General features: G+C 40.3%; 1 protein-coding gene across 2 annotated transcripts in view; it reads left to right on the top strand.

The window, feature by feature from the left end:
• The window catches only part of onecut2 (one cut homeobox 2), a 49,528-nt gene extending 34,874 nt beyond the window's left edge, over positions 1-14,654 (top strand). Inside the window, exons 2-3 of one of the 2 annotated variants that reach the window (XM_049603589.1) lie at positions 9,551-9,625; positions 14,359-14,654. In XM_049603589.1, the coding sequence (XP_049459546.1) occupies positions 9,551-9,625; positions 14,359-14,648 (365 nt within the window). In that variant the 3' untranslated portion in view covers positions 14,649-14,654. The remainder of the gene's footprint in view (positions 1-9,550; positions 9,626-14,358) is intronic. The other variant, XM_049603590.1, reaches the window with a different exon arrangement.
• Positions 14,655-15,579: the final 925 nt, after the last annotated feature.

Below are 15,579 nucleotides of genomic sequence, written 5' to 3'. Positions count from 1 at the left end.
GTGTTTTCCCAGCTGAAGACACCAGGTGCTCCTCAGGAAACACCCAGCTGGAAGCAGAGGCGTTTGGTTTGCGTCTGGTTGCTATGATACAGAATTACAGCAGAAGTAAAACTGGCAGCGCAAGGCATAGTACTCACTGTGGATGAAGGGAAGGCTGAAGCATGTAGGGAGCAAGGACGGACCCTCCAGTCTGTGGGGTCAAGAGGGGCAACATATTAAGTATATTAACATATTTCTCCTCCATTGTTGTTGCAGTATTTGTACATGTAAGATGTGACAGTTGGTCTTTGTGGTATTTGTCCCCTCTACGGTGAAATTGACAGGCAAAAATTGGCAGTGACAAGCACCCAAAGTTGAGCATTCTTCAACTCTCAGCACAAAAAAGCGCAAAACAGACAATCAACGCCTCCTCACGCTGCTGGCACTACGCAAATAATTCAATAAATACACTGGCTCCAGAAAAAAAATACGCTTCAGTGGACACCCTTCCATTTTGCGTGTTCATACCTAGGGCTTGGGTGTCCTGATTCTTGTTGGGATAGATGGGTAAGGTGAAGTGTTTGGCCTACAGGGCCCTTCAAACAGCGGTTTTAAAGAGGCGCACTCCAAACTGGCAAAGATGGCGGCACAAGCAACAAGGAAACATACAAATGTAGTTTCTTGGTTAATAAATGCTTAAAAATTACAATAACCATTGTATTCTCTTAGTTTAATGTTGTTGTTGTAATGTTTCAGTATATTATAGTCAGTTTTCTTTTCACGCAAAACAAACAAAAATCACGAGTAGTATGCTAATGACTCAGCTGCTAACTAGCTAGCAAGCAAACATGACATTGTTATTGCTGATTTGTGTATGACAGATCCTGCATTTTGACATATTTCCATGACTTCCCCTCTTGATGACATATGACACCCAAAATTTAAGTCTAGCAGCAAAGTTGCTGCACTTCTCCTCTAATATCAGTGCAGACTGGCAGGCTAGTAGCTAACGTTAGCCTGCAGAGCACCGCTAGTAGCCTGGTGATAAAGCAGTGTTCTTTTTTATTTGGTGACTTGTTTGATCGATTGCTGCCGTGAAAGATAAGTTGGGAACAAATCATGAGCGGCCATGCTTTTCTGTCTTCATCAGATAAAAGGCAAATGTCAGTGTGATTATACCATTATTGCCATAGTTGCATTCATTAACGAAAAAGCCATCGACTACTAATGATGACATATCAGGGTCTTGAAGGGCTGTCCCATTACATAGGGGGAGATTTCAACCACTACTGTTTGTAATCCTGTTCTGAGGGGCAAAGAAACAATCGAAAACAGGAAGTAGGGATAAAAGTAAAAAAATAGGAATGGGCCATAGAGTTGCCGACTGATGGCTGAACATTGTTTTTCAGCTTACAAAAAAAGATTACAAACAAGTACAAGAGCTGACAACATTAAAGTGTGGCATGTGGAGAAAAAAGCATGGACCGGTCTACATTCAGACTAACAGAGTATTTTCGTCACTTGTCAGTATCTCCATTTCTGAAATTGAGATGGAGGAGAATTTAAGTATGTAACAGACATTTTCCGTTACATATTGCATGGTGGGAAACTGTGTCCATCAGCAACAGGACACACGCAGGGCACTGTGGAGACTGAGGCTGTCATGATAAAGCTGCCAGGCTGTGATCTATCTTTGTGGTGAGGATGAAAACAGTCTCTAATGACTCTGCTGAGCTCCTCTTTCTCCACCCTCCTTCTCTCTGTCTGTAAAATGAAACCAAAGCTTGCTGGCTCACTCACTTCCTCTCTATAAACTTTTACTTTTAATAAACTTTAAAAGGTATACCATGCAGGGATTGGCTGTTACGGTTTGTAAACAGTATTACCAGTGAAAGTGAAAGTCAGTCCCAGACTGCTTACGATCTGGTATCTGGTCGCTACCTTTATGTTAAGTCCCGGCCTCAACTGTGTGCTATACCCAGGAGCGTCCCAAACACAGCAAAATAAGACAAAAATAAGAAAATGCAGGCAGAGGGCAGAGTCTCTGCAGATAGATACACCATCACACACTAGGAGTAGGTCATAAGTGATGACTGAGACTGACTACATCTGTATGAGTCACACTGTTTTTTAATAACAGTCAATAAGGCAATAGGCAATCTAATGTAATAAGTAAATAATAAAATATTAATAGTAATATAAAAGAGACACAAACAGGAAAAAGCAATGTTTTAAAGTATGTAATATTTCATACTAATAATACTTTAAATTTTTAGCTGTCAGAAGTTCTTTCATCCAAAGATATGACAAACGAATGTAATCAAGTTGTCAGCTGAGTATTAGTGGTGGGGAAATGATCAGTTCTTAGATGCATCACAATGCGGACATAGACGATTCAACATCAGTTCACAAATAAAAACAATCAATTATCTAAATGTTTATAAATAATGTGATGTTAACAGAAGGAAAGAGGCAGGACTCAACCGCAAGAGCAGCACCGCACCAAGACGGCCTACAGTGCAGACACGCTAGAGTTGACTTGTAATTTACCTTCACAAAGGACAGGGGTTGTAATCTTGTGTTAATTTAATGTCTAAATAATTACGTTTGTAAGGCAAGCATGAAGTATATTGTCGGGATGCAGGGTAATATCTGCATATCATCAATATGAGCTTTAAAATGAACTGTCAGAATCACCCAACATTGTATTCCATGTCTCCATCTGCCGATGGGCCGTCACGATAAGAGTATACATTAGAGTGTGGATACCCGACCAGAGCCCAACGGGACCAATCGGATCCCAACGGGTCAGGCCAAGTTGGGATAACAAATCAGAAATTTTGCTCAGGTTCTGTTCGGGTTTGGCCCACTTGACATGCTGCTGTGTTGTGCTATGGCCTATTCAAGTGTTGGAATTAGTTATTTACGTGACAATGCCTGAACGCAACACAAGCCAATAGTTACATTTGAGCCAGGAGGTGGTTAATATTGAGATTGAACGAATGAAAATGGAGGACACTAGACAAAACTTGCTATCAGGAAAGTTTAAAACTGCCAAAAACCACGCAGGATTCGTTGGTATTGAGGCATTTCGATGTAGTCGTCAATGCAGATCATAACGAAGCAGTTGGTTTTGTAAAATGTAAAATATGTGGGACTTACAATAACTATGTCAGGTAACAAGTTGCACTGGGCTCGGGTCAGGTTCGGACTTAAAAATCAGAAAGTCTGTCAGGGTCGGGCAGCGCTCGGTTATAACCGTCGGGTCAGGTTCTGTCAGGAAAATGCGGCCCAAGCCGCGGTCTTATGTGCATGCAAAATATGATGTTAATTCCAGTATATTCTGAATATTTTCTTCCGCCTTCACCCAGAGACGAACATTAATTAAAAGCAAATGAGAGCTGCTGACCAACACGTTGCAGAATTAACCAACTTAAAAGAAAATAACTCTGTCTATCTGTTTTACTTAAAAAAAACTGCACCTGGCCTGCTCAGCGTCTTGGCTTTCCCTGGAGTGAACACTAGTTACAAGATAAAGTAAATAACACAGCGTAGCCACGCATACTGTAAATTGTATACTGTTTTCAGTCACATATTACAGTATGGGTGGCACAGTGGTCCAATGGTTAGCATTGTTGCCTCACAGCAAGAGGGTTCTTGATTCGAGGGGTGGAGGGTTCAACCCTGGGGTGGGGGAGTACCTCTCCAGGTACTCTGGCTTCCTCTCACAATCCAAAGATAACTGGTGACTCTAAAATAGCTGTAGGTGTGAATGTGAGTGTGAATGGTTGTGGTGGTTGTGATAGTCTGGCAACCTGTCCAGGGTCTACCCCGCCTCTTGCCCAGTGTCAGCTGGGAAAATGTTGATTCATCAACCTGCATTGTGAGGCATCGTGTGATGTTTCATCATCGAATTGTTGCCCTCTGAATCGTGAGGTGCCTGTAGATTAACACCCCTACTGGGTACTGTCTGCGTAGCTATGGAAATTCATGTTGTGTTTTCCCAGTAATGGAGTGCCACAGGCTGAGAAGAACTGGGCCTAAGTTGGAGCCCTGAGGGACACCACATGTTAAATGTATTGAATCTAAGGAGTCATTGCCCATAGCCGTTATATACTACCAACAAATGATGTGGGACCATGGAATGTGACAAGGAGGGAGTCCATATGAGAGTTCAACTCAACAACAATTTATTAACTAAAGTAAACTTTAAAGTAATCTTTCTAGTCATGCCTCTTCATCTTCCCATTTTCAGCTTGTCTCCTAACTTCTTTCTCGTCTCCACACTCCTCATCATCTTCCTTCTTTCTTCCTCTATATCCTCTTTCCTCAGCCTAACCTCTCTGCTCTGTTTGTTCTGTTTCTCCGTATTCACTTGAAATGGCTGCTGCTTCAATAAAACATCACCTTGATGTTTCTATTGATGTTTAGCAGCCCTCGACTCTTAAAACCTCTGTATCATGCACTGACGTGTTTGCTGAGTGTTACCAGCTCTCGAGGCGCAGCACTTGACTCAACCCCATTTAAGTGAGTAGAGAAAAGGCTTTAAGGTGGAATAATGCCTCTCAGCTGCCATATTGGAAGGCTTGACCTTTTGGTCAGCAGTGGGTGTTAACAGCTGATTGTGTTTTTAGGTCTTGTGTTTCTCAATGGATGTGAACAGATGTGGTTAATGTCTGAGTCTGACTCAAAAAGGATCATTCCACCACTTATTTAGCCTGGTTCAAGACGTATTGGAGTCGTTATCTGAGATTGTGTCAGCAACTTGTAACTTGCAGCTTGTAACTCGTAGGGTGCTTTCAGACCTAGAGTCGTCTCCTTTGGTCTGAATCAGGGACTCATGTTGTTCCAAAGTTGTATAATTGCCTAGAGTTGGTTCGTGTTCTCACGGCAGCATTTACAAGAGGACCAGATTAAATGCCTTGTGTGAGAAAGCTGCTCTTGATTAGTCAGAATTTCCATGTGGGAAAAATCCAGGAAGTAAAGCAAACGTTGAAGAAGAGTACACTTGCAAGATAAATGTGACACTTTCTAATGTCACAATGGAGGACAACTACGCAGGTTGATTTTAGCGCTGCTCATCGTGGACTATATTGCTGTCATTGTTCATTTTAGTCAAAGCATATAGTTTGAAAACGAGGCGCGGCTCCAACTGGAAAACAATGTTTTGATGCATTGGATGTGCTGAATGTGCATATTAAGGCAGTACAGGAGGAGGTGCACATTAATAATCCTCCAAAACTATTTGTTTCCTTTCTGAGAATGAGAATCAATGTCATGTTTGTGTGTGCAGAGCTGGAGTCAGGACGTCATGAGCCTAGCCCAGCTTAGCATAAAGACCGCAGGCAGGGAAAACAGTTAGCCTGGTTACACCCAAGGTTAGAAAATGCACCTCTCGACGCCTCAAAAGCTCACTAATTAACACTCAGTCTAGTAGCAGTTTATCCAGTTGGTGGACACCTAATTTTTCTGTGCAGCATCTTCAGCTACAGCACAGGTTGCCAGATGTGGTTTTGTTCTCTGTATGGGCCTAACGGTACCAAACATGGCAACCTCACTGTGACAAGAAGACTTCAGGAAGCTGTGCACTGGGGCCAGCTGTTGTTTGCTAAAAAACAGATCCAGCATGAAGCTCAGGGATTTTATAAACTCTGTTTTCAGTGTTGACACATAGACGTGGAAAACATAGGCCGAGTTCTTTGGCTTGTTATATCAGAGTGTGTGCCATTACTTCCTCTGTAAGGCGACATTTTATGCAATGGCAGTTGTGGCCAAAATAGCGCTGGCTTTTTTAACATGTTTTAATAGAATTGTTACGTGACTCTTCCAATATATTGAGGAACAAAGGTGTGGAAAAAAGTGCTATAGACGTCACTGCCCCAGGTAGCCCTCTGCTAATAGCTTTATTTTTCAGGGTTCTTATTGACCAGCTTTTTCATCTACTTCTTTGTGTAGTTCAGGGTCATGGTTATATAGCTGTCTGTTGGTTTGTCATGCTCTAGACAGGGCTTTGTCTTTTGATTGGACAGATTCTTTCTTAACGTTGCTTTAGCAGACAGGAACAAAGCAGGAAAAGCACAGTTTATAAACGTACTGATGTGCGTATGGACCATCAGCCCAGTTGCCTGAAGAAAATGATGGCAGTGTACGTCTCTGCAAACCATGGTTATGTAACATCTGTACATTTATATGTATCGTATCAATGTTTCTAACGTGATGCAATTCTGAATACATGTATATGAGCTGCCTTTGTCATTGGGAGATGGATGGTGGATGGCGTGAGACTTAGGTGAGACAGCTGTAAAGCTGCAGACCACCACCAACAAACAGCAAAACTGTTTTTCAGCAAGACATTGCCGGCATCTCTAACGGCAGTTGTGCCACCAAAACTGGGTGTGTTTTGGTGAGATATCTGCAGCGTTCCCTTGGTTACACCTGGGGGTTTACGTAATACATGCATTATAGATCATAAAGATCTTATGTAATCGAAACGATAACGATAAATAATTTGTCCTATTCACTCAAGTAAATAGGACAGTAAATATAATTTGACAGTATGTCTTTTTAGCAAGACTGGCTATCTGTCCAGCCATATCTCTGCCTCCAAATTAAGGTTTTGCAGCAACAACCGATACCCTGTGTGTAATGTTACCATCGGCCACAGCCTGAAGTAGCGAGCTGAATAGCGAATGGGAAGGGAAATTATTGCTTATGTTCATTGGGGCGGAGTAGTAGGATGCAGGGTGTGTTACAGTCTCCATCCAGTGGTGTTCAGAGGACGAGGCACTGAAGGACAATAATCAGTATTGGAAATTAATTGTAAACAGATTACAGATGCAGATACTGTTATGTATTTCACCAGAACCACTTAGTAGGTGTCCAGTATCAGTTTTTTAACGTACACCCTGAAGCCAATTAGAGCCGAGAATTCACCAATGCAATGGTATAATCACTAACATTATGCTACAGATGCATGTAGGTGAATCCGGATATGTTTGACATGGTTATAAAGATGATGATGTAATGATGGCTGTGCTGTTAGGAGACTACGATTGCAGTTTTAATTACAATGATTGTGTCTAATAAAAGACGAGGGAGGCGCTCTGTGACAGCTGACTCACACGGAGAGAGAAAATACAGAAGGCAAGAGATTCTCCGTATTTTCTGCTGATCTTGCTTGCAGTTAGAGATGCATTTAGCAACACACTGATGTCTGCGAGAGAGACTGAGAGAGCTGATGAAAGACAGACGAACCCTGCTTTATTGATCCCATTGATTCAACCCTTACCTTTAAAGAAAAGCCACCCCTCCCCCCTCCTCACTCTCCCCCCTTCTCAAACCGGTAAACCCCTTTTGAATAATATAATTGCGTATTTGATCCTCACTGTAACCTCGACCAGAGGGGGAAAAAAGCCTGATTGAATCACTCGAGCGTGCTCTTTCTCCATTGACGGCGCACTGCGTTTGTGTGGGTGGGTGATTTTGATTGCTCCCTTTTTACACGTAAATGTGTCTGCACTTTTTTTAAAGTCTGGGGTGAACTGCTGCCGAGCTGTTTTTCATCGAGCTACTGTAAGCAGAAAAGGGAGAGACAGGGAGGGAAAGGTGTACATTAGAAATCTATCCATAATATTTGAAGTAGCATTTCAGCATTTCGTCTTTTCATTAAATATTTGTTAACCTATCTGAAATATTTGTTTAAATTGTTGTTTGTTGACAAGATATTTCTCATGGTAGATTATTTGTGTCTGTCTTGCAGTGCAGCAAGGAGGTGAAAAAGAGAATACACTTATACAACTAAAACAATCACACTAGTACTGCCTCCATAAATGTTAAAATGAGTATCCAGCAAAATGCTTTAATGCAGTTTGTGTACAAACTTAATTCAACCCTACTACCTATTTTTTTGTGTCTGATGGAGAAAACTATTTTTGAAACTGGTCCAGTATTGAGCAAGAGTGAAAACCATACATCAATCAAATCATCAACCTCTGCCTGCTTTATTTTATTTCGCTTATTTTGTTGTGTTCAGGTCATTTCTGGGCACAGCCTGCAGGCAAAGTCTGAACTTGATGGCGACTGTAAGCACGCAAACCTCAGATGCAGCGCAGAGAAAAAACAAAACAAAAACTAGTCAGCTCTTGTACTCTTACAGTGTCCATCCATGTCTGTGAAAACATGGATGCTTCACATACAGAAGATCTATACAATCAGCACAGTTTCAAGATGGACACCCAAGATTAGTCACCAATTCAGTATCTGAACAAATGTCTCCCCTTCTGTTGAGTTATGACGTCTAGTAATGGCCAAAAAAGTGTTCTGTGCAGAACATTATGATGTCACAATGAAGTTGACCTTTGACCTTTTGGATATAAAATGTCATCACTTCATTATTTTATACTGTTAGACATTTTTGAAGTGAAGTTATGTCATGATTAGCAATTCTTGAGTAAAGGCCACAAACTTGTTTTGTGAGGTCACACTGACTTTGACCTTTGACCACCAAATTCTAATAAGGTTATTCTTAAGTCCAAGTGGACGTTTGTGCCAAATTTGAAGAAATTCTCTCAAGCTGTTCTTGAAATATCACGTCACACTGACCTTGACCTTTGACCACCGAAATCCAATAAATTCTTTGTTGAGTACAAGTGGACATTTGTGCCAAATATTAAGAAAGTTCCCTCAACTTTTTTGTAATATATTGCATTCACAAGAATGAGATGGACGCAAGGTCAGTGACCTTGACCTCTGACCACCAAAATCTAATCAGTTCATCTTCGATTCCAAGTCAACCTTTGTGCCAAATTGGGAGAAATTCCCTTGAGGTGTTCTTGAGATATCACGCTCACAAGGATGGGACGTACGTATGTGGGGGCACCCTGAAAACATAACGCCTCAGGCCACAGCTATCGATGGCACAGAGGCAACTAAAACAAGGACAAAGCTGGTGTTGGCTCTCACTTTCATTTTCACTGGTGATACTGTTTAAAATCTGCCGACCGGTATACCCTTAATGTCATTCTCTGCTGGTGCACTGTCAGATGTGATAAAATCCAGTCCGAATGAAGTCATTATGGAGCATTTATGTAATAGACACCTATATCTAAAGAGAGAAAGACATAACTGAAACACAAGGATGAAGCCAGCAATGTTACATATGCCGTGTCTAAAAGGGAACTTGTTATATTACTGAGCACTGATTTGGTGATTTCAGGATCAAATAACAGCCAGACACCTGAGCTAAAAATCATTTGGTTTAAAGGGTTTTTTTGGTTGTTGTTTTGGTTTGGGAAGTCCCAGTTTATAGTCGAGTATGTTTAGAAATGTTTTTGACACCATGGTGCCGATACAGGACCTTGGTTTTAGTACATATGTACAACTACATTTAGGAAAGGAAACTTTTTGTGACTGGCAGCCATCGGGAAGTGCAAACTGAAATGTGTAAATCAAAGTGCAAACGACACGTGGCAGCTGCAGTCACTCATAACAGTAAACCTTCAGTGGTGTTTAATTAATCTGCATGCATGAATATGCATGGAAAAATAAAACCCTGTATACTCTCTTCTGTCAGGTGGAAGTACCTCCAGTTACTCACAGCTACCAGAGCTTCATGATGATCAACACAAGGCCAGGCAGGAAATGACAGGTGCAAAACAAACACTACAAAAGCGCACAAAAGAATTATATAACTATATATATGAACATTTATTTCTGTAGCTTTAATTATAGACATCAACATATTCATATATTTAAGATATACTGACATATATTTCAACATATTTTGACCAAAACCACTAATATTAGTAAATCATACGTTAACAATTTTATGACAAAGCTTTTTGTGAATATTTAATATGTATCTTCTGGTTTTACCATTTCACTCATTTCATGCTTTTATTGTGTTTTATGCTTCATGTAGTTTAGTTTTATTTTGTTGTTATTATCACATTATTTTATGATGGTAAAGCCGGGATTTTTTCCCATCATTAGAGCTGACGGAGGAAATTTGAAATTCACGATTTAAGCCTACAGTAGATGAATTGTTGCCTCTACACAGATGTTATTACCTGTCGTACAGGTACAGTGGTAGCAAATAGAATATTAGGAGTTGTAGCAGCATGCAGAGTTGTAGAAAGACCATGACAGCAGCAGTTAGGAATAGCTGTGGGTTTACTAGCAGTGAAAACAACAGTTGCTTTCATGTTCTCCCTTGTTTAAATAATGGTTTGACACAGATTTGGGTTTCTGGGAGAAAAAAGAAAGGTCGTGATAACAGTCATTAACAGTTCAGCCGCACAAAAACACACTTCAGCTCACAGTCAGATGTTTTATCACAAAGATCAGCCTGTAAATAGTCGAGTCCAACGTCCAAGATCGTTTCAGGTTTGGACTCTGAATAAACAAGAACAAAACTGTGACACAATTCTGTGCTCAAGCTGATGAGCCTTTAGTGTATACCATATTATATGGCCTGTGTATCTGCAATAACATGTTTGTGTCCAACCTATTTAAATATTCTAAGTAAATCTGGTAATAAATAAATAAGTCAAAATAAAATAAAATAAAATAAAATAAAAATGATAATATAATTAATAATCCTCAGCTCTACAGTCAAATTTGGAACAAAAAAGGGATTAGTCACTGTGGTTATCGTGTGGTCATTTTTAGGCAAAAGCAATAAAAATAAATAAATAAAAATAGGGAATAGTCATTGTGCTTAATGCGTGGTTATGTTTTGGCAAAAAAATAAATAAATAAAAAAAATGAAAATAGGGAATAGTCATTGTGCTTAATGTGTGGTTATGTTTTGGCAAAAAAATAAAATAAAATAAAAAAATAAAAATAGGGAAGTCATTGTGCTTAATGTGTGGTTATGTTTTGGCAAAAAAAATAAAATAAAATAAAAAAATAAAAATAGGGAAGTCATTGTGCTTAATGCGTGGTTATGTTTTGGGAAAAAAAATAAAATAAAAAAATAAAAATGGGGAATAGTCATTGTGCTTAATGTGTGGTTATGTTTGGGCAAAATAAAATAAAATAAAAAAATAGGGAATAATCATTGTGCTTAATGCATGGTTATGTGTAGGCAAAATAAAAATAGGGAATAGTCATTGTGCTTAATGTGTGGTTATGTTTCCACAAAAAAAAAATCAAAATAAATAAATATAAATAGGGAATAGTCACTGTGCTCAACATGTGTTCAGACAAAAAAGGGAAATAAAAAGAAACTAAAAAAAGTAAAATAATAAAGTACATATAAGAAACTAGTTTATAAAATAGTTTCATTAAAAACAGGTTCAAAAAAATAATTAAATAAACATTTAAAAGATCAAGCTGATATTTATACTATTACTATTATTATCATTACAGTGTTATTTCTGTTTGTCTTTAATTTACTTAAATTTATTGTCATTTTTTTGTGATGATTCAAAACAGACGTGTCTCTGTCGCTGTATCTGTGACACACACACACACACACACACACACACACACAGACATATTGAATACATGTTTTAAACCCAGTGTGTCTGTGGCTCAGCGCTCTTCATATTCAGAGATCAATAGTACCACCTGTCAGTGACAACCTGTATTACAGCCTCAGCAGTTTGACTCCTGGCAGCCTGGAGGATTACCATGAATTCTTTATAACATTCACCTATTTACCCAGAGTACGCAACACAAAAATCACCACCATCTACTATATAATGAGTCACACAGACAGACGCAGACCTGAGTCATATCATCCAGCAACTAGCCACAGTGCTAATTAAACAAACACTAACACAGTGTCATTCAAAGCAGGTCATGTGTGCACACTGTACTAAGAGTAAACATCATGTCTTGGATTCTAGCGGAGATCCAGATGTCTCTTAAGATGATGGAATATTTCCATCTGATGTAATGCTGCAGCCATAAAAATAAAAAAAAACATGGAGCCTGTGGTTTGAATGTTTCTCTGAGTGTAAACATCATATATGTGTATTGATTATGAGGCTCTTAAACTACTCAACCATTTATCACCAGGCAGAGAGCAGCAGAGAAACAACGAGCTGCTCTCTGTCATTTGTATCTGTCGTCAGGTCGCTAAACGCTGTGATAAGAAGCTGAGAGGAGATGGGAGGAGGGGTGTGTGAATCTGTGTGTGTGTGTGTGTGTGTGTGTGTGTGTGTGTGTGTGTTTAACAGTGAGGATAGTTTCCCCTCACATAATAGTTTTATTACTGAATTGAGTCCATAACCTCATTGGTACTGATCAGCCGAGCTCTGAGTCGTGCATACTTAATTCAGAGAGATAATCAAATCAAACGCTCCTCCTCCTCCTCCTCAGTGACTGACTGAGACACAACAGCAGACACATTATAGGGTGTGTTATTGCTATTATATTATTATAGTTTATTATATTATACAGTTCGGGGTCTGTTGGGAACATCAATGTCATTGATACAAGTACAGTCTTAAAATGCACAAAAACTTAAACAAAAACAAAAACTTAAATCAATGGTTTCACCTTTTTTTCCCTAACCAAACCACCCAAATGAACCCAACAGGTCTGGGGTGAAAACACGCTCAGTAACTTCACGTTCATTTTTGAACTGCATCTCAAACTTTCACTTTGCATTTTCAACCCAATCGCCTGGATAAATGTTGGCATTGTACTTTTCTGTGAGCCACGGCTATGTTGCATTTGTACGTTATTATGTAGCGGATACATTGAAACTTCAGGTTTAGGGACAAAAACAACTTAGTTATGGTTTGGAAAAGGTGTGGTTTGGTTTTGGTTTAAAACTCCTTGTTTTGGTGGCACACCCCTACTGGGAACACAGTGATATTGCAATAAAAACAAATTTCAATGGCACTATCCCAGTAAAAAATGCAATGCTGTCACATAAAAAACAACCACTTTTCTTGGCAATATACCAGCAGGAAATGTAGCAATGTCTTGGTAAATTGCATCCACTCTTTGTGGCACTATCCCAGCAGGAAATGCAGCACAATCAGGTAAAAAACAAACAGTTTTTGTTGCACTACTCCAGCAGGAAATGCAGCGCCATTGGGTAGAAAACAACAGCTATACTGTACCTGCAGGAAATGCAACAATGTTGTAGTAAACAAAGACAATGGCATTAATGGCATTATACCGGCAGGAAATATAGAAATGTCTCAGTAAAAGATAACCGTTCTTTGTGATACTACCCCGCCAGGAAATGCAGCAATATCAGGTAAAAAACAACCAATTTTTGTGGCACTATACCTGCAGGAAACACAGCCATGTTTCGGTAAAAAAAGATGGCTTTTCAGGACAGTATCCTGGCAGGAAATGCAGGGCTACCAGGTAAAAAACAACCACTTTTCATGGCACTAGCCTGGCAGGAAATGTGGCGCTATTGGGTAGAAAACAACTGCTTATCATGGCACTATCCTGGCAGGTAACGCAGCAATGTCTCAGTTCAAAAAAAACAATGGGATTACTGGCATTATACTGGCAGGAAATGTAGCAATGTCTCGGTAAAAGACAACCACTATTTGTGGCACTATCCCAACAGAAAATACAGCAATATCAATTAAAAACAACCAATTTTTGTGACACTACCTGCAAAGAACGCAGTGATATCTCAGTAAAAAAACGATGGCTTTTCATGGCATCATAACAGCAGAAAATGTAGCAGTGTCCCCGGTAAAAGACAACTGCTACTCATGGTACTATCCGAGCAGGAAGTGCAGCACTGTCAGGTAAAAACAACTGCTTTTCGTGACATTGTACCTGCAGAGAATGCAGTGATATCTTTGTAAAAAACAACCACTTTTTGTAGCACTATTCCCAGTGGTCTTACAGCAACAGGTCGCTAAAAAACATCCATGTTTGGTTGCTAAATGCAGCAATGACTTGCTAAGAACAACTGAGATTATCGTTTGTTGGTCTCAAAGAGTAGTCTGCAGCTTGGCAGGCCTCTCACCTAGGTGTCACACCATCCACCATCTCCTTCTTCCCCAGATGAAGTCATCTCATGTGCTACGTCACTTTAGAAATGTTGATATGATATAAAACATACAAATGTAATGTTTGTATGGTCTCTGGCTACAGGACTGTGCATTTTACATCTTATATGATTTTGATTGTGTCCAGATCAGTGAAATACCTCAACTGTGTTGGTGAGGTTTAGTAAAGATACAGTGGAAGACAGACAGACAGACAGACAGATGTACACAGGAATATGAACTTGTGTCAATAAGACCTTCAGTTTGTGTTTCATATAAGACACGCTGCTAAATCCACCAATATTGACCTGTTGTTCAAACAAAACAAACACTAACACTTTATTTTCTGTCTCTTCTTCCCATCACCACCTCCTCTTCCTCCTCCTCCCCTCCCTCCTCGCAGCGTGCAAACGGAAGGAGCAGGACACGGCGAAGGACCGCAACAACACGCCAAAGAAGTCGCGGCTGGTCTTCACCGACCTGCAGCGGCGCACCCTTCTGGCCATCTTCAAGGAGAACAAGCGGCCGTCCAAGGAGATGCAGCTCACCATCTCGCAGCAGCTGGGCCTCGAACTCACCACCGTCAGCAACTTCTTCATGAACGCCCGCCGCCGGAGCCTGGACAAATGGACAGACGACGGAGCCAGCCCCGGCGCCCAATCTTCGGCGTCCAGCACTTGTACCAAAGCGTGATAATAAGATGGCGAGGAGGGGGAGGGGAGGGGAAGCGACAGGGAGGGGTTGAGGGTGGGGCGGGGCGATGAAGATAACGGGGTGGGGTTGCGGGCGTGGGTTGAGGTTTCGTCCGGTCGAAGCGAGGAGGAAAACCAAACTTTTTACATTTTCTTTTTGTTTGTTTGTCTGTTTTGCTTTTGTCGAGGGTGACAAACTGAGAGAGGGGCTGCTCACTGCGACGACTTGTTTGTAGCCTAACCGCCTTTTTGCAAATCCATCGTGAATCCATAACGAAGCCGAAGGGTAAACTCTATAAAACATAAAAACCTCACTGGGGAAAAAAACCCTTTGAATCATAGACTTCCACTGCTGTCGTCTCCTTTAGGACAATAAGCTGACACACTAGCCCAAATACCAAAGACTAGAAGACGATGTATGTTTTCTATTATGCAATATATAAGCTAGGAAACAACCGACCAAACAAGAAACCAATGAAAGCTTTAAGACTGCAGAATGTGCTACAAGCTCTGGGATACGATAAAATAATTCTCTGTGGATATTTCATGGATTTCGGAGATTGCACAGACGATTTTGTGCTGCTGTAACTGAATTTTGATTTTACACAAAAGGTCAGTTTTCACAGCTGAGTTGGACTGTAGATTAAATCTATTTTTTTTTTTAACCAAACCAAAGATGCATGAGGGGGCGTTTCTCGATCAAAAGGAACCATTTGATGTCTGGTGAAATATTCTTTGCATAAGTGAGAGTGTGCCGAGTATGCTCACAGGAAAAGCTAGTGGATCTTGTGTTTATTTCGTCAAAGATATGATTTATTTGTCTAAATCAGACGGTTGTGAGTCCAACTGGTCAGTTCATATATCTGTTAATTCTTGGCTGGGTGATTGAGAAAAAACAGTCCAACAATGGTGTTAATTTGGCTGTGCAGTCT

The sequence above is a fragment of the Epinephelus fuscoguttatus genome, linkage group LG18 (genome assembly GCF_011397635.1).
Source record: "Epinephelus fuscoguttatus linkage group LG18, E.fuscoguttatus.final_Chr_v1".
In the NCBI taxonomy this organism is placed as follows: domain Eukaryota; kingdom Metazoa; phylum Chordata; class Actinopteri; order Perciformes; family Serranidae; genus Epinephelus; species Epinephelus fuscoguttatus.
The sequence above is the reverse complement of the archived record's forward strand: the minus strand, read 5'-3'. Positions and strand labels throughout refer to the sequence as shown.